General features: G+C 36.1%; 1 protein-coding gene across 1 annotated transcript in view; it reads left to right on the top strand.

Annotated features, from left to right (window-relative positions):
- Window positions 1-17281, top strand: part of LOC122809218 (beta-1,3-galactosyltransferase 5-like) — a 332942-nt gene extending 315661 nt beyond the window's left edge. Inside the window, exon 3 of the mRNA XM_044080530.1 lies at window positions 17024-17281. Coding sequence (XP_043936465.1) covers window positions 17024-17043 — 20 coding nt within the window. The 3' untranslated portion in view covers window positions 17044-17281. The remainder of the gene's footprint in view (window positions 1-17023) is intronic.
- The last annotated feature ends 5900 nt before the right edge of the window (window positions 17282-23181 follow it).

The raw sequence follows: 23181 nt of genomic DNA, 5'->3' as shown, positions 1-23181 counted from the left end.
TGATCATACTATGTCGTGCCATAAATAAATAATAAATGTACTTGAGACAGTGCAGCTGTGCTCTAATACACATGCTATTCCTGATCATACTATGTTGTGCCATAAATAAATAATAAATGTACTTGAGACAGTGCAGCTGTGCTCTAATACACATGCTATTCCTGATCATACTATGTTGTGCCATAAATAAATAATAAATGTACTTGAGACAGTGCAGCTGTGCTCTAATACACATGCTATTCCTGATCATACTATGTCGTGCCATAAATAAATAATAAATGTACTTGAGACAGTGCAGCTGTGCTCTAATACACATGCTATTCCTGATCATACTATGTCGTGCCATAAATAAATAATAAATGTACTTGAGACAGTGCAGCTGTGCTCTAATACACATGCTATTCCTGATCATACTATGTCGTGCCATAAATAAATAATAAATGTACTTGAGACAGTGCAGCTGTGCTCTAATACACATGCTATTCCTGATCATACTATGTCATGCCATAAATAAATAATAAATGTACTTGAGACAGTGCAGCTGTGCTCTAATACACATGCTATTCCTGATCATACTATGTCATGCCATAAATAAATAATAAATGTACTTGAGACAGTGCAGCTGTGCTCTAATACACATGCTATTCCTGATCATACTATGTCGTGCCATAAATAAATAATAAATGTACTTGAGACAGTGCAGCTGTGCTCTAATACACATGCTATTCCTGATCATACTATGTTGTGCCATAAATAAATAATAAATGTACTTGAGACAGTGCAGCTGTGCTCTAATACACATGCTATTCCTGATCATACTATGTCGTGCCATAAATAAATAATAAATGTACTTGAGACAGTGCAGCTGTGCTCTAATATACATGCTATTCCTGATCATACTATGTCAGCCATAAATAAATAATAAATGTACTTGAGACCATGCAGCTGTGCTCTAATACACATGCTATTCCTGATCATACTATGTCGTGCCATAAATAAATAATAAATGTACTTGAGACAGTGCAGCTGTGCTCTAATACACATGCTATTCCTGATCATACTATGTCGTGCCATAAATAAATAATAAATGTACTTGAGACAGTGCAGCTGTGCTCTAATACACATGCTATTCCTGATCATACTATGTCGTGCCATAAATAAATAATAAATGTACTTGAGACAGTGCAGCTGTGCTCTAATACACATGCTATTCCTGATCATACTATGTCGTGCCATAAATAAATAATAAATGTACTTGAGACCGTGCAGCTGTGCTCTAATACACATGCTATTCCTGATCATACTATGTCGTGCCATAAATAAATAATAAATGTACTTGAGACAGTGCAGCTGTGCTCTAATACACATGCTATTCCTGATCATACTATGTCATGCCATAAATAAATAATAAATGTACTTGAGACAGTGCAGCTGTGCTCAAATACACATGCTATTCCTCATCATTCTATGTCATGCCATAAATAAATAATAAATGTACAGGAGACCGTGCAGCTGTGCTCTAATACACATGCTATTCCTGATCATACTATGTTGGGTCATAAATAAATAATAAATGTACTTGAGACAGTGCAGCAGTGCTCTAATACACATGCTATTCCTGATCATACTATGTCATGCCATAATTACATAATGAATGTACTTGAGACTTTGCAGCTGTGCTCTAAAACACAAACTATTCCTGATCATGCTATGTCGTGCCATATATACATAATAAATGTACTTCAGACAGTGCAGCTGTGCTCTAATACACATGCTATTCCTAGTCATACTATGTCGTGCCATAAATAAATAATAAATCTACTTGAGACCGTGCAGCTGTGCTCTAATACACATGCTATTCCTGACCATACCATGTCGTGCATAAATAAATAATAAATGTTCTTGAGACAATGCAGCTGTGCTCTAATACACATGCTATTCCTGATCATACTATGTTGTGCCATAAATACATAACAAATGTACTTCAGACAGTGCAGCTATGCTCTAATACTCATGCTATTCCTGATCATACTATGTCGTGCCATAAATAAATAATAAATGTACTTGAGACAGTGCAGCTGTGCTCTAATACACATGCTATTCCTGATCATACTATGTCATGCCATAAATAAATAATAAATGTACTTGAGACAGTGCAGCTGTGCTCTAATACACATGCTATTCCTGATCATACTATGTCGTGCCATAAATAAATAATAAATGTACTTGAGACAGTGCAGCTGTGCTCTAATACACATGCTATTCCTGATCATACTATGTCGTGCCATAAATAAATAATAAATGTACTTGAGACAGTGCAGCTGTGCTCTAATACACATGCTATTCCTGATCATACTATGTCGTGCCATAAATAAATAATAAATGTACTTGAGACAGTGCAGCTGTGCTCTAATACACATGCTATTCCTGATCATACTATGTTGTGCCATAAATAAATAATAAATGTACTTGAGACAGTGCAGCTGTGCTCTAATACACATGCTATTCCTGATCATACTATGTTGTGCCATAAATAAATAATAAATGTACTTGAGACAGTGCAGCTGTGCTCTAATACACATGCTATTCCTGATCATACTATGTCGTGCCATAAATAAATAATAAATGTACTTGAGACAGTGCAGCTGTGCTCTAATACACATGCTATTCCTGATCATACTATGTCGTGCCATAAATAAATAATAAATGTACTTGAGACCATGCAGCTGTGCTCTAATACACATGCTATTCCTGATCATACTATGTCGTGCCATAAATAAATAATAAATGTACTTGAGACAGTGCAGCTGTGCTCTAATACACATGCTATTCCTGATCATACTATGTCATGCCATAAATAAATAATAAATGTACTTGAGACAGTGCAGCTGTGCTCTAATACACATGCTATTCCTGATCATACTATGTCGTGCCATAAATAAATAATAAATGTACTTGAGACAGTGCAGCTGTGCTCTAATACACATGCTATTCCTGATCATACTATGTCGTGCCATAAATAAATAATAAATGTACTTGAGACAGTGCAGCTGTGCTCTAATACACATGCTATTCCTGATCATACTATGTCGTGCCATAAATAAATAATAAATGTACTTGAGACAGTGCAGCTGTGCTCTAATACACATGCTATTCCTGATCATACTATGTCGTGCCATAAATAAATAATAAATGTACTTGAGACAGTGCAGCTGTGCTCTAATACACATGCTATTCCTGATCATACTATGTCATGCCATAAATAAATAATAAATGTACTTGAGACCATGCAGCTGTGCTCTAATACACATGCTATTCCTGATCATACTATGTCGTGCCATAAATAAATAATAAATGTACTTGAGACCGTGCAGCTGTGCTCTAATACACATGCTATTCCTGATCATACTATGTCGTGCCATAAATAAATAATAAATGTACTTGAGACAGTGCAGCTGTGCTCTAATACACATGCTATTCCTGATCATACAATGTCGTGCCATAATTACATAATAAATGTACTTGAGACAGTGCAGCTGTGCTCTAATACACATGCTCTTCCTGATCATACTATGTCGTGCCATAAATAAATAATAAATGTACTTGAGACCATGCAGCTGTGCTCTAATACACATGCTATTCCTGATCATACTATGTCGTGCCATAAATAAATAATAAATGTACTTGAGACAGTGCAGCTGTGCTCTAATACACATGCTATTCCTGATCATACTATGTTGTGCCATAAATAAATAATAAATGTACTTGAGACAGTGCAGCTGTGCTCTAATACACATGCTATTCCTGATCATACTATGTCGTGCCATAAATAAATAATAAATGTACTTGAGACAGTGCAGCTGTGCTCTAATACACATGCTATTCCTGATCATACTATGTCGTGCCATAAATAAATAATAAATGTACTTGAGACCATGCAGCTGTGCTCTAATACACATGCTATTCCTGATCATACTATGTCATGCCATAAATAAATAATAAATGTACTTGAGACAGTGCAGCTGTGCTCTAATACACATGCTATTCCTGATCATACTATGTTGTGCCATAAATAAATAATAAATGTACTTGAGACAGTGCAGCTGTGCTCTAATACACATGCTATTCCTGATCATACTATGTCATGCCATAAATAAATAATAAATGTACTTGAGACCATGCAGCTGTGCTCTAATACACATGCTATTCCTGATCATACTATGTTGTGCCATAAATAAATAATAAATGTACTTGAGACAGTGCAGCTGTGCTCTAATACACATGCTATTCCTGATCATACTATGTCGTGCCATAAATAAATAATAAATGTACTTGAGACAGTGCAGCTGTGCTCTAATACACATGCTATTCCTGATCATACTATGTCATGCCATAAATAAATAATAAATGTACTTGAGACAGTGCAGCTGTGCTCTAATACACATGCTATTCCTGATCATACTATGTCGTGCCATAAATAAATAATAAATGTACTTGAGACAGTGCAGCTGTGCTCTAATACACATGCTATTCCTGATCATACTATGTCGTGCCATAAATAAATAATAAATGTACTTGAGACCGTGCAGCTGTGCTCTAATACACATGCTATTCCTGATCATACTATGTTGTGCCATAAATAAATAATAAATGTACTTGAGACAGTGCAGCTGTGCTCTAATACACATGCTATTCCTGATCATACTATGTCGTGCCATAAATAAATAATAAATGTACTTGAGACAGTGCAGCTGTGCTCTAATACACATGCTATTCCTGATCATACTATGTTGTGCCATAAATAAATAATAAATGTACTTGAGACAGTGCAGCTGTGCTCTAATACACATGCTATTCCTGATCATACTATGTCGTGCCATAAATAAATAATAAATGTACTTGAGACAGTGCAGCTGTGCTCTAATACACATGCTATTCCTGATCATACTATGTCGTGCCATAAATAAATAATAAATGTACTTGAGACAGTGCAGCTGTGCTCTAATACACATGCTATTCCTGATCATACTATGTCATGCCATAAATAAATAATAAATGTACTTGAGACAGTGCAGCTGTGCTCTAATACACATGCTATTCCTGATCATACTATGTCGTGCCATAAATAAATAATAAATGTACTTGAGACAGTGCAGCTGTGCTCTAATACACATGCTATTCCTGATCATACTATGTCGTGCCATAAATAAATAATAAATGTACTTGAGACAGTGCAGCTGTGCTCTAATACACATGCTATTCCTGATCATACTATGTTGTGCCATAAATAAATAATAAATGTACTTGAGACAGTGCAGCTGTGCTCTAATACACATGCTATTCCTGATCATACTATGTTGTGCCATAAATAAATAATAAATGTACTTGAGACCATGCAGCTGTGCTCTAATACACATGCTATTCCTGATCATACTATGTCGTGCCATAAATAAATAATAAATGTACTTGAGACAGTGCAGCTGTGCTCTAATACACATGCTATTCCTGATCATACTATGTCGTGCCATAAATAAATAATAAATGTACTTGAGACAGTGCAGCTGTGCTCTAATACACATGCTATTCCTGATCATACTATGTTGTGCCATAAATAAATAATAAATGTACTTGAGACAGTGCAGCTGTGCTCTAATACACATGCTATTCCTGATCATACTATGTCGTGCCATAAATAAATAATAAATGTACTTGAGACAGTGCAGCTGTGCTCTAATACACATGCTATTCCTGATCATACTATGTCGTGCCATAAATAAATAATAAATGTACTTGAGACAGTGCAGCTGTGCTCTAATACACATGCTATTCCTGATCATACTATGTCATGCCATAAATAAATAATAAATGTACTTGAGACAGTGCAGCTATGCTCTAATACACATGCTATTCCTGATCATACTATGTCGTGCCATAAATAAATAATAAATGTACTTGAGACCATGCAGCTGTGCTCTAATACACATGCTATTCCTGATCATACTATGTCGTGCCATAAATAAATAATAAATGTACTTGAGACAGTGCAGCTGTGCTCTAATACACATGCTATTCCTGATCATACTATGTCGTGCCATAAATAAATAATAAATGTACTTGAGACAGTGCAGCTGTGCTCTAATACACATGCTATTCCTGATCATACTATGTCGTGCCATAAATAAATAATAAATGTACTTGAGACAGTGCAGCTGTGCTCTAATACACATGCTATTCCTGATCATACTATGTCATGCCATAAATACATAATAAATGTACTTGAGACAGTGCAGCTGTGCTCTAATACACATGCTATTCCTGATCATACTATGTCGTGCCATAAATAAATAATAAATGTACTTGAGACCATGCAGCTGTGCTCTAATACACATGCTATTCCTGATCATACTATGTCGTGCCATAAATAAATAATAAATGTACTTGAGACAGTGCAGCTGTGCTCTAATACACATGCTATTCCTGATCATACTATGTCGTGCCATAAATAAATAATAAATGTACTTGAGACAGTGCAGCTGTGCTCTAATACACATGCTATTCCTGATCATACTATGTCGTGCCGTAAATAAATAATAAATGTACTTGAGACAGTGCAGCTGTGCTCTAATACACATGCTATTCCTGATCATACTATGTCGTGCCGTAATTAAATAATAAATGTACTTGAGACAATGCAGCTGTGCTCTAATACACATGCTATTCCTGATCATACTGTGTCGTGCCATAAATAAATAATAAATGTACTTGAGACAGTGCAGCTGTGCTCTAATACACATGCTATTCCTGATCATACTATGTCGTGCCATAAATAAATAATAAATGTACTTGAGACAGTGCAGCTGTGCTCTAATACACATGCTATTCCTGATCATACTATGTCGTGCCATAAATAAATAATAAATGTACTTGAGACAGTGCAGCTGTGCTCTAATACACATGCTATTCCTGATCATACTATGTCGTGCCATAAATAAATAATAAATGTACTTGAGACAGTGCAGCTGTGCTCTAATACACATGCTATTCCTGATCATACTATGTCGTGCCATAAATACATAATGAATGTACTTGAGACAGTGCAGCTGTGCTCTAATACACATGCTATTCCTGATCATACTATGTCATGCCATAAATACATAATAAATGTACTTGAGACAGTGCAGTTGTGCTCTAATACACATGCTATTCCTCATCATACTATATCATGCCATGAATAAATAATAAACGTACTTGAGACCGTGCAGCTGTGCTCTAATACACATGCTATTCCTGATCATACTATGTCGTGCCATAAATAAATAATAAATGTACTTGAGACAGTGCAGCTGTGCTCTAATACACATGCTATTCCTGATCATACTATGTCATGCCATAAATAAATAATAAATGTACTTGAGACAGTGCAGCTGTGCTCTAATACACATGCTATTCCTGATCATACTATGTCGTGCCATAAATAAATAATAAATGTACTTGAGACAGTGCAGCTGTGCTCTAATACACATGCTATTCCTGATCATACTATGTCGTGCCATAAATAAATAATAAATGTACTTGAGACCGTGCAGCTGTGCTCTAATACACATGCTATTCCTGATCATACTGTCTTGCCATAAATACATAATAAATGTACTTGAGATAGTGCAGCTGTGCTCTAATACACATGCTATTCCTGATCATACTATGTCGTGCCATAAATAAATAATAAATGTACTTGAGACAGTGCAGCTGTGCTCTAATACACATGCTATTCCTGATCATACTATGTCATGCCATAAATAAATAATAAATGTACTTGAGACAGTGCAGCTGTGCTCTAATACACATGCTATTCCTGATCATACTATGTCGTGCCATAAATAAATAATAAATGTACTTGAGACAGTGCAGCTGTGCTCTAATACACATGCTATTCCTGATCATACTATGTCATGCCATAAATAAATAATAAATGTACTTGAGACAGTGCAGCTGTGCTCTAATACACATGCTATTCCTGATCATACTATGTCGTGCCATAAATAAATAATAAATGTACTTGAGACAGTGCAGCTGTGCTCTAATACACATGCTATTCCTGATCATACTATGTCATGCCATAAATAAATAATAAATGTACTTGAGACCATGCAGCTGTGCTCTAATACACATGCTATTCCTGATCATACTATGTCGTGCCATAAATAAATAATAAATGTACTTGAGACAGTGCAGCTGTGCTCTAATACACATGCTATTCCTGATCATACTATGTCGTGCCATAAATAAATAATAAATGTACTTGAGACAGTGCAGCTGTGCTCTAATACACATGCTATTCCTGATCATACTATGTCGTGCCATAAATAAATAATAAATGTACTTGAGACAGTGCAGCTGTGCTCTAATACACATGCTATTCCTGATCATACTATGTTGTGCCATAAATAAATAATAAATGTACTTGAGACAGTGCAGCTGTGCTCTAATACACATGCTATTCCTGATCATACTATGTCGTGCCATAAATAAATAATAAATGTACTTGAGACCGTGCAGCTGTGCTCTAATACACATGCTATTCCTGATCATACTATGTCGTGCCATAAATAAATAATAAATGTACTTGAGACAGTGCAGCTGTGCTCTAATACACATGCTATTCCTGATCATACTATGTCGTGCCATAAATAAATAATAAATGTACTTGAGACAGTGCAGCTGTGCTCTAATACACATGCTATTCCTGATCATACTATGTCGTGCCATAAATAAATAATAAATGTACTTGAGACCATGCAGCTGTGCTCTAATACACATGCTATTCCTGATCATACTATGTCGTGCCATAAATAAATAATAAATGTACTTGAGACAGTGCAGCTGTGCTCTAATACACATGCTATTCCTGATCATACTATGTCGTGCCATAAATAAATAATAAATGTACTTGAGACAGTGCAGCTGTGCTCTAATACACATGCTATTCCTGATCATACTATGTCGTGCCATAAATAAATAATAAATGTACTTGAGACAGTGCAGCTGTGCTCTAATACACATGCTATTCCTGATCATACTATGTCGTGCCATAAATAAATAATAAATGTACTTGAGACAGTGCAGCTGTGCTCTATTACACGTGCTGTTCCTGATCATACTAAGTCGTGCCATAAATAAATAATAAATGTACTTGAGACCATGCAGCTGTGCTCTAATACACATGCTATTCCTGATCATACTATCTCATGCCATAAATAAATAATAAATGTACTTGAGACAGTGCAGCTGTGCTCTAATACACATGCTATTCCTGATCATACTATGTCATGCCATCAATAAATAATAAATGTACTTGAGACAGTGCAGCTGTGCTCTAATACACATGCTATTCCTGATCATACTGTCTCGTGCCATAAATAAATAATAAATGTACTTGAGACAGTGCAGCTGTGCTCTAATACACATGCTATTCCTGATCATACTATGTCGTGCCATAAATAAATAATAAATGTACTTGAGACAGTGCAGCTGTGCTCTAATACACATGCTATTCCTGATCATACTATGTCGTGCCATAAATAAATAATAAATGTACTTGAGACAGTGCAGCTGTGCTCTAATACACATGCTATTCCTGATCATACTATGTCGTGCCATAAATAAATAATAAATGTACTTGAGACAGTGCAGCTGTGCTCTAATACACATGCTATTCCTGATCATACTATGTCGTGCCATAAATAAATAATAAATGTACTTGAGACAGTGCAGCTGTGCTCTAATACACATGCTATTCCTGATCATACTATGTCGTGCCATAAATAAATAATAAATGTACTTGAGACCATGCAGCTGTGCTCTAATACACATGCTATTCCTGATCATACTATGTCGTGCCATAAATAAATAAAAAATGTACTTGAGACAGTGCAGCTGTGCTCTAATACACAAGCTATTCCAGATCATACTATGTCGTGCCATAAATACATAATAAATGTACTTGAGACAGTGCAGCTGTGCTCTAATACACATGCTATTCCTGATCATACTATGTCGTGCATAAATAAATAATAGATGTACTTGAGACTGTGCAACTGTGCTCTAATACACATGCTATTCCTGATCATACTATGTCGTGCCATAAATAAATAATAAATGTACTTGAGACTGTGCAGCTGTGCTCTAATACACATGCTATTCCTGATCATACTATGTCGTGCCATAAATAAATAATAAATGTACTTGAGACAGTGCAGCTGTGCTCTAATACACATGCTATTCCTGATCATACTATGTCGTGCCATAAATAAATAATAAATGTACTTGAGACAGTGCAGCTGTGCTCTAATACACATGCTATTCCTGACCATACTATGTCGTGCCATAAATAAATAATAAATGTACTTGAGACAGTGCAGCTGTGCTCTAATACACATGCTATTCCTGATCATACTATGTCGTGCCATAAATAAATAATAAATGTACTTGAGACAGTGCAGCTGTGCTCTAATACACATGCTATTCCTGATCATACTATGTCATGCCATAAATAAATAATAAATGTACTTGAGACAGTGCAGCTGTGCTCTAATACACATGCTATTCCTGATCATACTATGTCGTGCCATAAATAAATAATAAATGTACTTGAGACCATGCAGCTGTGCTCTAATACACATGCTATTCCTGATCATACTATGTCGTGCCATAAATACATAATAAATGTACTTGAGACAGTGCAGCTGTGCTCTAATACACATGCTATTCCTGATCATACTATGTCATGCCATAAATAAATAATAAATGTACTTGAGACAGTGCAGCTGTGCTCTAATACACATGCTATTCCTGATCATACTATGTCGTGCCATAAATAAATAATAAATGTACTTGAGACAGTGCAGCTGTGCTCTAATAGACATGCTATTCCTGATCATACTATTTAGTGCCATAAATAAATAATAAATGTACTTGAGACAATGCAGCTGTGCTCTAATACACATGCTATTCCTGATCATACCTGATCATACTATGTCATGCCATAAATAAATAATAAATGTACTTGAGACAATGCAGCTGTGCTCTAATACACATGCTATTCCTGATCATACTATGTCGTGCCATAAATAAATAATAAATGTACTTGAGACTACGCAGCTGTGCTCTAATACACATGCTATTCCTGATCATACTATGTCATGCCATAAATACATAATAAATGTACTTGAGACAGTGCAGCTGTGCTCTAATACACATGCTATTCCTGATCATACTATGTCGTGCCATAAATAAATAATAAATGTACTTGAGACAGTGCAGCTGTGCTCTAATACACGTGCTATTCCTGATCATAATATGTCGTGCCATAAATAAATAATAAATGTACTTGAGACAGTGCAGCTGTGCTCTAATACACATGCTATTCCTGATCATACTATGTCGTGCCATAAATAAATAATAAATGTACTTGAGACAGTACAGCTATGCTTTAATACACATGCTATTCGTGCCATAAATATATAATAAATATACTTGAGACAGTGCAGCTGTGCTCTAATACACATGCTATTCCTGATCATACTATGTCATGCCATAAATAAATAATAAATGTACTTGAGACAGTGCAGCTGTGCTCTAATACACATGCTATTCCTGATCATACTATGTCGTGCCATAAATAAATAATAAATGTACTTGAGACAGTGCAGCTGTGCTCTAATACACATGCTATTCCTGATCATACTATGTTGTGCCATAAATAAATAATAAATGTACTTGAGACAGTGCAGCTGTGCTCTAATACACATGCTATTCCTGATCATACTATGTCGTGCCATAAATAAATAATAAATGTACTTGAGACAGTGCAGCTGTGCTCTAATACACATGCTATTCCTGATCATACTATGTCATGCCATAAATAAATAATAAATGTACTTGAGACAGTGCAGCTGTGCTCTAATACACATGCTATTCCTGATCATACTATGTCGTGCCATAAATAAATAATAAATGTACTTGAGACAGTGCAGCTGTGCTCTAATACACATGCTATTCCTGATCATACTATGTCATGCCATAAATAAATAATAAATGTACTTGAGACCGTGCAGCTGTGCTCTAATACACATGCTATTCCTGATCATACTATGTCGTGCCATAAATAAATAATAAATGTACTTGAGACAGTGCAGCTGTGCTCTAATACACATGCTATTCCTGATCATACTATGTCGTGCCATAAATAAATAATAAATGTACTTGAGACCATGCAGCTGTGCTCTAATACACATGCTATTCCTGATCATACTATGTCGTGCCATAAATAAATAATAAATGTACTTGAGACCATGCAGCTGTGCTCTAATACACATGCTATTCCTGATCATACTATGTTGTGCCATAAATAAATAATAAATGTACTTGAGACAGTGCAGCTGTGCTCTAATACACATGCTATTCCTGATCATACTATGTCATGCCATAAATAAATAATAAATGTACTTGAGACAGTGCAGCTGTGCTCTAATACACATGCTATTCCTGATCATACTATGTTGTGCCATAAATAAATAATAAATGTACTTGAGACAGTGCAGCTGTGCTCTAATACACATGCTATTCCTGATCATACTATGTTGTGCCATAAATAAATAATAAATGTACTTGAGACAGTGCAGCTGTGCTCTAATACACATGCTATTCCTGATCATACTATGTTGTGCCATAAATAAATAATAAATGTACTTGAGACAGTGCAGCTGTGCTCTAATACACATGCTATTCCTGATCATACTATGTCATGCCATAAATAAATAATAAATGTACTTGAGACAGTGCAGCTGTGCTCTAATACACATGCTATTCCTGATCATACTATGTCGTGCCATAAATAAATAATAAATGTACTTGAGACCGTGCAGCTGTGCTCTAATACACATGCTATTCCTGATCATACTATGTCGTGCCATAAATAAATAATAAATGTACTTGAGACAGTGCAGCTGTGCTCTAATACACATGCTATTCCTGATCATACTATGTCGTGCCATAAATAAATAATAAATGTACTTGAGACAGTGCAGCTGTGCTCTAATACACATGCTATTCCTGATCATACTATGTCGTGCCATAAATAAATAATAAATGTACTTGAGACAGTGCAGCTGTGCTCTAATACACATGCTATTCCTGATCATACTATGTTGTGCCATAAATAAATAATAAATGTACTTGAGACAGTGCAGCTGTGCTCTAATACACATGCTATTCCTGATCATACTATGTCGTGCCATAAATAAATAATAAATGTACTTGAGACAGTGCAGCTGTGCTCTAATACACATGCTATTCCTGATCATACTATGTCATGCCATAAATAAATAATAAATGTACTTGAGACAGTGCAGCTGTGCTCTAATACACATGCTATTCCTGATCATACTATGTCGTGCCATAAATAAATAATAAATGTACTTGAGACAGTGCAGCTGTGCTCTAATACACATGCTATTCCTGATCATACTATGTCGTGCCATAAATAAATAATAAATGTACTTGAGACAGTGCAGCTGTGCTCTAATACACATGCTATTCCTGATCATACTATGTCATGCCATAAATAAATAATAAATGTACTTGAGACAGTGCAGCTGTGCTCTAATACACATGCTATTCCTGATCATACTATGTCGTGCCATAAATAAATAATAAATGTACTTGAGACAGTGCAGCTGTGCTCTAATACACATGCTATTCCTGATCATACTATGTCGTGCCATAAATAAATAATAAATGTACTTGAGACAGTGCAGCTGTGCTCTAATACACATGCTATTCCTGATCATACTATGTCATGCCATAAATAAATAATAAATGTACTTGAGACAGTGCAGCTGTGCTCTAATACACATGCTATTCCTGATCATACTATGTCGTGCCATAAATAAATAATAAATGTACTTGAGACAGTGCAGCTGTGCTCTAATACACATGCTATTCCTGATCATACTATGTCGTGCCATAAATAAATAATAAATGTACTTGAGACAGTGCAGCTGTGCTCTAATACACATGCTATTCCTGATCATACTATGTTGTGCCATAAATAAATAATAAATGTACTTGAGACAGTGCAGCTGTGCTCTAATACACATGCTATTCCTGATCATACTATGTCGTGCCATAAATGCATAATAAATGTACTTGAGACCATGCAGCTGTGCTCTAATACACATGCTATTCCTGATCATACCATGTCGTGCCATAAATAAATAATAAATGTACTTGAGACAGTGCAGCTGTGCTCTAATACACATGCTATTCCTGATCATACTATGTCGTGCCATAAATAAATAATAAATGTACTTGAGACAGTGCAGCTGTGCTCTAATACACATGCTATTCCTGATCATACTATGTTGTGCCATAAATACAAAATAAATGTACTTGAGACAGTGCAGCTGTGCTCTAATACACATGCTATTCCTGATCATACTATGTCGTGCCATAAATAAATAATAAATGTACTTGAGACAGTGCAGCTGTGCTCTAATACACATGCTATTCCTGATCATACTATGTCGTGCCATAAATAAATAATAAATGTACTTGAGACAGTGCAGCTGTGCTCTAATACACATGCTATTCCTGATCATACTATGTCATGCCATAAATAAATAATAAATGTACTTGAGACAGTGCAGCTGTGCTCTAATACACATGCTATTCCTGATCATACTATGTCATGCCATAAATAAATAATAAATGTACTTGAGACAGTGCAGCTGTGCTCTAATACACATGCTATTCCTGATCATACTATGTCGTGCCATAAATAAATAATAAATGTACTTGAGACAGTGCAGCTGTGCTCTAATACACATGCTATTCCTGATCATACTATGTCGTGCCATAAATAAATAATAAATGTACTTGAGACAGTGCAGCTGTGCTCTAATACACATGCTATTCCTGATCATACTATGTCGTGCCATAAATAAATAATAAATGTACTTGAGACAGTGCAGCTGTGCTCTAATACACATGCTATTCCTGATCATACTATGTCATGCCATAAATAAATAATAAATGTACTTGAGACAGTGCAGCTGTGCTCTAATACACATGCTATTCCTGATCATACTATGTCGTGCCATAAATAAATAATAAATGTACTTGAGACAGTGCAGCTGTGCTCTAATACACATGCTATTCCTGATCATACTATGTTGTGCCATAAATAAATAATAAATGTACTTGAGACAGTGCAGCTGTGCTCTAATACACATGCTATTCCTGATCATACTATGTTCTGTCATAAATAAATAATAAATGTACTTGAGACCGTGCAGCTGTGCTCTAATACACATGCTATTCCTGATCATACTATGTTGTGCCATAAATAAATAATAAATGTACTTGAGACCATGCAGCTATGCTCTAATACACATGCTATTCCTGATCATACTATGTTGTGCCATAAATAAATAATAAATGTACTTGAGACAGTGCAGCTATGCTCTAATACACATGCTATTCCTGATCATACTATGTTGTGCCATAAATAAATAATAAATGTACTTGAGACCGTGCAGCTGTGCTCTAATACACATGCTATTCCTGATCATACTATGTCGTGCCATAAATAAATAATAAATGTACTTGAGACAGTGCAGCTGTGCTCTAATACACATGCTATTCCTGATCATACAAGTCGTGCTTTTCTTTTTTTGATTGTCACTGTCTGCTACAAAAGTATTGTCATGTGCTTCGTCAGCTTGTTAGCTTTATCTAGCACTGATTTTTTTTTTTTGGCTGTGCCTAATATTTATTTATTTATTTATTTATTTCCAGTTTGATTACCGAGGAAGTCCACTGGGCCCAGAGAGCCCGTTTTCAGTGGAGGCCTAGGGAGAAAACCTCCATGAAACAGATTACAGTAAGAATAGCAGTCCAATTAAAATATAATAAAAGTACAAGTCCAAATGTGAGGTGTCAGTGTAATAAAGTTGTGAACCCCCCATTTTATTTATTTATTAGCTATCTAGACCACTATATATCCATTTCTAAGCCATTTGTTCTTGTTTTGGCATTATGAAAAGGACACCCTACACTATCATATGCCATCCAACAGTTTTCAGCCTCAGCTGTGTAGCCTCCCTGCATTTCTAGGGTGTTTACCACAGACACCTTTAAGTGATCTGTGAGTATTACTCCAGCAAAGTGAATTACATATTGGAATGGTATCCTGGGATTCTGCCCCAATCAAATTACGTCATTCCTGTCAAACAGAAACAGTTAGCTGTACTTTGAGATCTCTTAAACATCTCTTTAAGGTATTATCAGTTTTACTTTATAATCCCTCTGTATGCTCTCCAGGAACATCCACCATGTAATGGCAGTCTGTTTACTACCCATGGTAGTTGGGTTAATTTCCCATTAATGGCACTGCAGTACAGCACAAGAGAGCTATACACTCCTGAATCTGTCACCCTTCACCTGATATGTTAAAGTGAGGACCCATTTGCTAGCTCAGATGGATGCAAAGATATTGTGTGTTTGTTGAAAATAGCAGTGGAAATTCAATGCTCAGCTACAGTAACTACACTGTTTTGAATGTATATAGTTTGAACTATGTTTCGACTTTCTGTATGAGTGGTGGTGAAATCTGCACAATAATGTTTTCTGTTGGTGAGACCATGTATTTCTACAACATATACTATACAAATTTGGGTACAGCAGATTTTGCTCAGCTTGTAGGTTTCATTTTCAGTTGCTTCTGGGTCCAGTTTAATCAAAATCAATAGTATATATCTGTGCATGTGAACATTACATAGTGTGGAAGGTCTTGCCATATGATATGTCAAATTGTCACTAAATTGAACAGGCATAAAAGTAAATACCATTGATGTAAATAGAGCATTTTGTACATAGTCTAAATAATAATGCTTCTTTAAAACAGACCGATATATTTTTGTAGTAGACAGAAAGGTTTAGTTAATGAGCATTTATTCTATTACAGGTGGGCTTTGGGCCTGTTAGAGAAGCTGGTATCTTAATGATGTGGGAGTTTGGGCATGGAAATGTGGTTTGTAGGATTGTGCTACAAAAAAGAAGACCTTCCAGAATACCCCAAGGACGCTTAGATGTCTTCGATTAGGAAGTCAAAAAAGAAGAAAGATGATGAAAAGCACCTTTAGATTGTGACAAAACTGGTTTGAGAAACTTTTTTTTGTGGACTAATAGAAATAGCCCTTTGTGTAGTTCTATTGCTTCAATGTATACAGAGTTTTCACCAGTATTTTTTTTTCTCTTCAATAAAGATTCATTACTTTATGAATAGTGGTCTCTGTTGCAGTATTTTACGCCAATGTGAGTATGTGTGTGTGGTAACCACCCAACTTCTACTTCTGTGTAACTGTTCTGTTTATAGTCTTTGCAACTGTCAGAAATTTTCAAGAGAGTAAATTCATGCTAACTCTAATAGGGAAAAATACAGGGATAACTCCCTTCGCCAACAGTGGTATCTACAATCTTTCATAGTGGCCCAACAGTTGTAGCAGAATTTATAAGATGTAATGAGCTTTTACTCATCAAAAGTTTAATCTCAACTAAATGTTTCCTGCTGAAAACCATCCACCATCACTTAATAGATCAACTTAAAAATGAAAATTGCCACTGAAGTGGCGCAGACAGATAAATCCTTAACTACAGCCCAGCTGCCCTGCTCAAGTGACATAAAGGGATAAAGCCCTAACCATGGCTTATCTCACCTGTGTTTGATTAGTGGCTTGGGTGACAGAGAGCAGCAGGGAGGGATGAGAATGCCCATCCTGGGAGGGAGGGAGGGTGCTAATTGATGATGCTTCATAAGGTGAGGTTTGGTCAATACAGGAGAGTTGTCCTCAAATATAGTCAATGAGCATGGGGATGGGGAAAGGGAACGCAGGTAGGGCTTATAAAAAGAAATTCACCAGGAAGGAAGCACAGATGGCAGAGCTCCCAGGGTACCTTGAGGATCCATGACTCTATCCACAAAATCAAATAAATGGCCAGCACTTCATGGACAGAGCAAAAATACCTACATTAAAGGTTAAAAGACAGACCAGTTTCAGCCTAAAACAGGCCTTTATCAATGTAAAAATAAAACAGAAGCAACTCTCTTTTAAACGATTAAGGCACCTAAAGAACCAATAGGAAGAAACATAAATAATTAATTAGATCAGATAGTCACCTAAAGATACAAGAATATATCATCACAATTGAACAGCCCTATTATCACCAAAAATAGTAAAAATATAAATGAAAACAATAATAAATATAGACAAAAATGATGCATTAATCAGTGCAAGTTATAAATGTTCATTTAAACCTGGTAGAAATAATCCACCAAGTCTAATTATCCAGGCTTTTTCCTTTCCATTTAATAGCTCATGGCATCTGGTTTTAATACATTTCTGTTCACCCACTCTATCAATAAAAATAAACCTAATGCTGGCTTGATTATGGACACGAGTGTGTTTATAAAGTGCATTAGTAAGGACTTTATTTCTCATATTACTGAAATGTTCCAAAATGCGTAATTTCATAGGCCTAGATGTTTGTCGAATATAGAATGCAGAGCAATTACAGACCACCAAATAGATGATCCAGTCACTACAGCAGTTGGTCATAACCTTAATTTCAAAAACCTTCGATGTGTTCTTACTACTAAATGCCTTGGTTTTAACGACATGTTCACACAAACTGCAGTGTCCACAAGGGAAGCACCCCATCAATGTTGTGCCATCAAGAGTATGTTGGATTTTGAATTAGACCGGGGGTGTCGCTTATAAAAAACTAAAGTGTCCCCTAGGGTAATACCCTAAAAATGAAGGCCTTTATTCAATACACCATATTCAAGTTCAGATAATACAACCAATGAAATATTTATGACATTGTTTGTACTGATTCGGATTCCAAAAGTTGTAACATGGTCTGTAATGTTATTGACATTCTATATTTGGAGGAATTTGTTCAATATTTGAACGAGAACAAATGGGGGATCCATTTTACATTTAATTTTGATAGGAAGTCTATTTCCTTCCTTGATGTTTTAGTGAGCAAGCAGGAGGATGATACCCTCATGAGTTCAGTATATAGAAAACCTTTTCACTCCAGTTCTTTATCACATGCATCCAGCTGTCATCCAAGACATATTATCAGAAATATCCCTAAATCATAATACATGCACATTAGATGAATATGTTCAAAGGAAGAAGATCTTATACACTATAATGTTGACCTTACAGTCAGGTTCATAGAACAGGGATACTATCTAACTCATCTATTACAAGCTAAGGATGAGGTTGATAAGATACCCAGATGAAATTTGTTGATTTACCAACACCATGGCCTCAAGACAGACAACAAGCTTAGGTTCATAACTACTTTTGGCAGAAATACCCACTATTTTGTTAATCTCATACAGAGGCATTGAGACGTTTTGTAAGCAGATGAACATCTTGGACAAATATTGGATGATAGATGTGCCTTTTCTTTCTGTAAAGGGATTACCCTAGGGGGGGCACTTTAGTTTTTATAAGCGACACCCCCAGTCTAATATCAAAATCCAACGTACACTTGATGGGGTGCTTCCCTTGTAGACACTGCAGTTTGTGTAAACATGTGGTTAAAACCAAGGAATTTAGTAGTAAGAACACATCGAAGGTTTTTTAAATTAAGGTTATGACCAACTGCAATATTGACTGGGTCATCTTTTTGGCGGTCTGTAATTGCTCTGCATTCTGTATTCGACAAACATCTAGGCCTATGAAATTATGCATTTCGGAACATTTCAGTAATATGAGAAATAAAGTCCTTACTAATGCTCTTTATAAACACACTCTGGTTCATAATCAAGCCAGCTTTAGATTTATTATTATTGACACAGTGGGTGGACAGAAATGTATTAAAACCAGATGGCATGAGCTATTAAATGGAAAGGAAAAAGCTTGCATAATTAGACTTGATGGATTATTTCCATCAGGCTTAAATGAACATTTATAACTTGCACTGATTAATGCATCATTTTTGTCTATATTTATTATTGTTTTCATTTATATTTTTACTATGTTGGTGCTAACAGGGTTGTTCAATTGTGATGATATATTCTTGTATCTTTAGGTGATTGTCTGATCTAATGATTTATTTATGTTTCTTCCTGTTGGTTCTTTAGGTGCCTTAATGGTTTAAAAGAGTGTTGCTTCTGTTTTATTTTTACACTGATAAAGGCCTGTTTTAGGCTGAAACCAGTCTGTTTTTTTTAACTTTTAATATAGGTATTTTTGCTCTGTCCATGAAGTGATGGCCATTTATTTAATGTTTTCATGGACTTTGGGCCTTTGCAATTGCCATCCCGGCGAAGGGTTTGCTTACATTTCATCTATCCACAAAATGCCAGAAAACTCTAGGGATAGGAGGATGGCTGGTAGACTCAGCATAGAAGTGGAGCACTGGGGGCTGAGCCGGTACCATGAGGTCTGGGAGACCAAAAACAATGAAAGCATCACATAGAGAATTATAGCACACTGTTGAGACACAGCTAAATATTTTTTTTATATTTTATCAGACAATGTCATAGAGTGTAGAAAAGGAACAATATTGTTTGTAAATGAGCTGACACGCCTGTGTACTACCCATTATGAATGATGTAAACTACTTTGCAACACTCTTAAACTTGACACTACTTACTCAATTTTCAAAGGGCATTCTAACCTGAATTCCACCATAGTTTCAATCAAAAATATCCTTTCATTGATATTTCAGAATAAGACCCTCTGACAACCTCACTTTTATATTATTTTGTACAGCTTAATACCTTAAAGAAAGTAAACAAATGAATTTCACTGATAGGACCCAGGAGTTCAAAATAGGTGAGACCACCTCCATCAAGAGGCCAGTTACTAGTGGACTCCCCCAAGACTCTGTACTGAGTCTTCTCTTTTTTTGCATCTATTTCTCTGAAATGGAAGCAAATGATGATTGTTTATGGCTGATTAAGTTTGTAAATGATTGCAAGTTGCACCCCTGCAGACACTAGCATTCTTCAAGAAAGTCCATCTCTGACTAACAAATGATGCCAAAGTCATGGTCTTAAAATCAGTGCTAAGAAATGCATAATTATACCCATTGAGAAGTCAACGACCCTGGCTAATTACCATGTTGATAATACACCCCTAAGAGTTGTCTCAATGGTCAGGGATCTGGGTACGCACATAGACAGTAGCCTTACCTTTGTCCAGCATGTTGCCACAGTGGTGAGGAAATCCTTTTATGTTGTGCAACTTATAGGTAAGGGCATGGCATCTAAAGTCAAAGTGTTCATTATCCCACTGTACTCTACACTTATCAGACCAATCATAGAGTACAGTGCTCCCTCTGGTAGGTACCTGGCAAAGAATATGCAGCATCTAGAGTTACCTAAGAGGTTCCTTACAAACAGAATACAAGGCATAACAAACCTGCCTTATGCACCACACCTTAAAGCCCTTTCCCCCACTGCTCAGTCTCCTATAGATTGCTGAGGGGTGATCTATGCTTGACTTACAAGGCATCCGCAAACCACACACTTATGAATCTCCTACATATTTTTAAGTAAAAGAGTACTAGAAATACAGGGTCTAGGGATCTGAATTTTGTCTGTGACTTAAACAGAACATGTTGGAAAGACAGAGATGTGTCCCACAGACTGACCCTGTAATGGAAAATGCTTCCCATCCATGTGAAGCCGAGTTCATCTATTACCCAGTTTAAGTGCAACATAGACCAGTGAATGGGGAATAGGAAATTTACACCGGTATTGGCACGCATGTCCCTTTTGGACAGAGGTATCTTATAAATGCCTGACTCTCAATGTCCTAGTCTGATACAGGACACTGTTATTCTTTTGGGAAAACTTGGGTAGTCCTAGAAATTCCCCTCTTGTTATCAGCCTAGTAACAATCTATGAATCTCAAATGTGTGCATGCCTCTCAGAGTACACACAATATGCCTGTTTGGATATTGCAATTGAAAATGACAGACAATACTAATTTTAAATAGAAAAGAGCATTTTGTTCCTCATGTCATAAGAACACCTAAATAAAATGATTCTCATACATATACAGACCAATTATTATATCAAATTTCTCTGAAAAATATATCAAGACCCTCAGATACAAAATGCATTTAGCTGGTTGCTCAAGCTGTAAGACGCACGCACACATGCGCACACACACACACACACACACACACACACACACACACACACACACACACACACACACACCTTCTTTTAATGTAGTTTACTACCCATGACACTAATTGAGGGTGGGAGGGGTCATACACTCAGTGACTAAAAAATTGTATTCAGAAGAAATTTTTGCATCTGATGAAATGACAAACCAGTGAAGTACTATTCAGACCACTGTTGTACTGAGATTACTGAACCAAACTTCACCATAGCACCCCAATGAAAACCAAATGTAATGTACAATGTCAAACCTTGCTGCAAAGGCACACAAACTAAAGCCCCAGGGGACCTTCACTGAAAGGCTATCCAGTGATGGCAAACCTTTTGTGCCAGGAGGTTTTGACACACCAAACCCAAGTTAATTCAATGCACTTCACATGAGCAATGAATGTAAAAGCAGTGTCTTTGGTGACCGCTGACGCGTCATCCAAAACATCGTGGTGTGTCATATTTGATAAGTGTGTCATAGGTTCTCCATCATGGAGCTGTACATTTGTCTCTCTTTGAAATTTCATTGCAAATCATTTAGCTACTTCTAACATACTATGTTGCTGCTGCTGTTTGACATACATTGTTGCCACTCAAAAAAGCAGTATCAATAATCATGCAACAGTGATCATGTAACTGCCTTCAGCTTTTATGCATTACTTGACATGAAAAATTACACCCACATTCTCTACAGTTTTAATGTCTACTTGAGAAGAAAATGGAAGCCATCATCCTGCCTCAATATTAATGGTCACAGAAATTTAATAAAAATAAATATATACAAAGTGTATTTGTGCTGTAGATAATGTATAATGTATCCACTGCCCATAAATCAATCTTGTTTTCTGCTATTAAAAGTGAAAGCGCACACAGTTACAGCAATGGACTTCAGCTTAAATCATTGATACACTACGCTTGGT

The sequence above is a fragment of the Protopterus annectens genome, chromosome 8.part0 (assembly GCF_019279795.1).
Source record: "Protopterus annectens isolate FY-2018-M chromosome 8.part0, PAN1.0, whole genome shotgun sequence".
NCBI lineage: Eukaryota > Metazoa > Chordata > Ceratodontiformes > Protopteridae > Protopterus > Protopterus annectens.
Note: the sequence above shows the minus strand (reverse complement) of the source record. Positions and strands in the feature narration are given on the sequence as shown.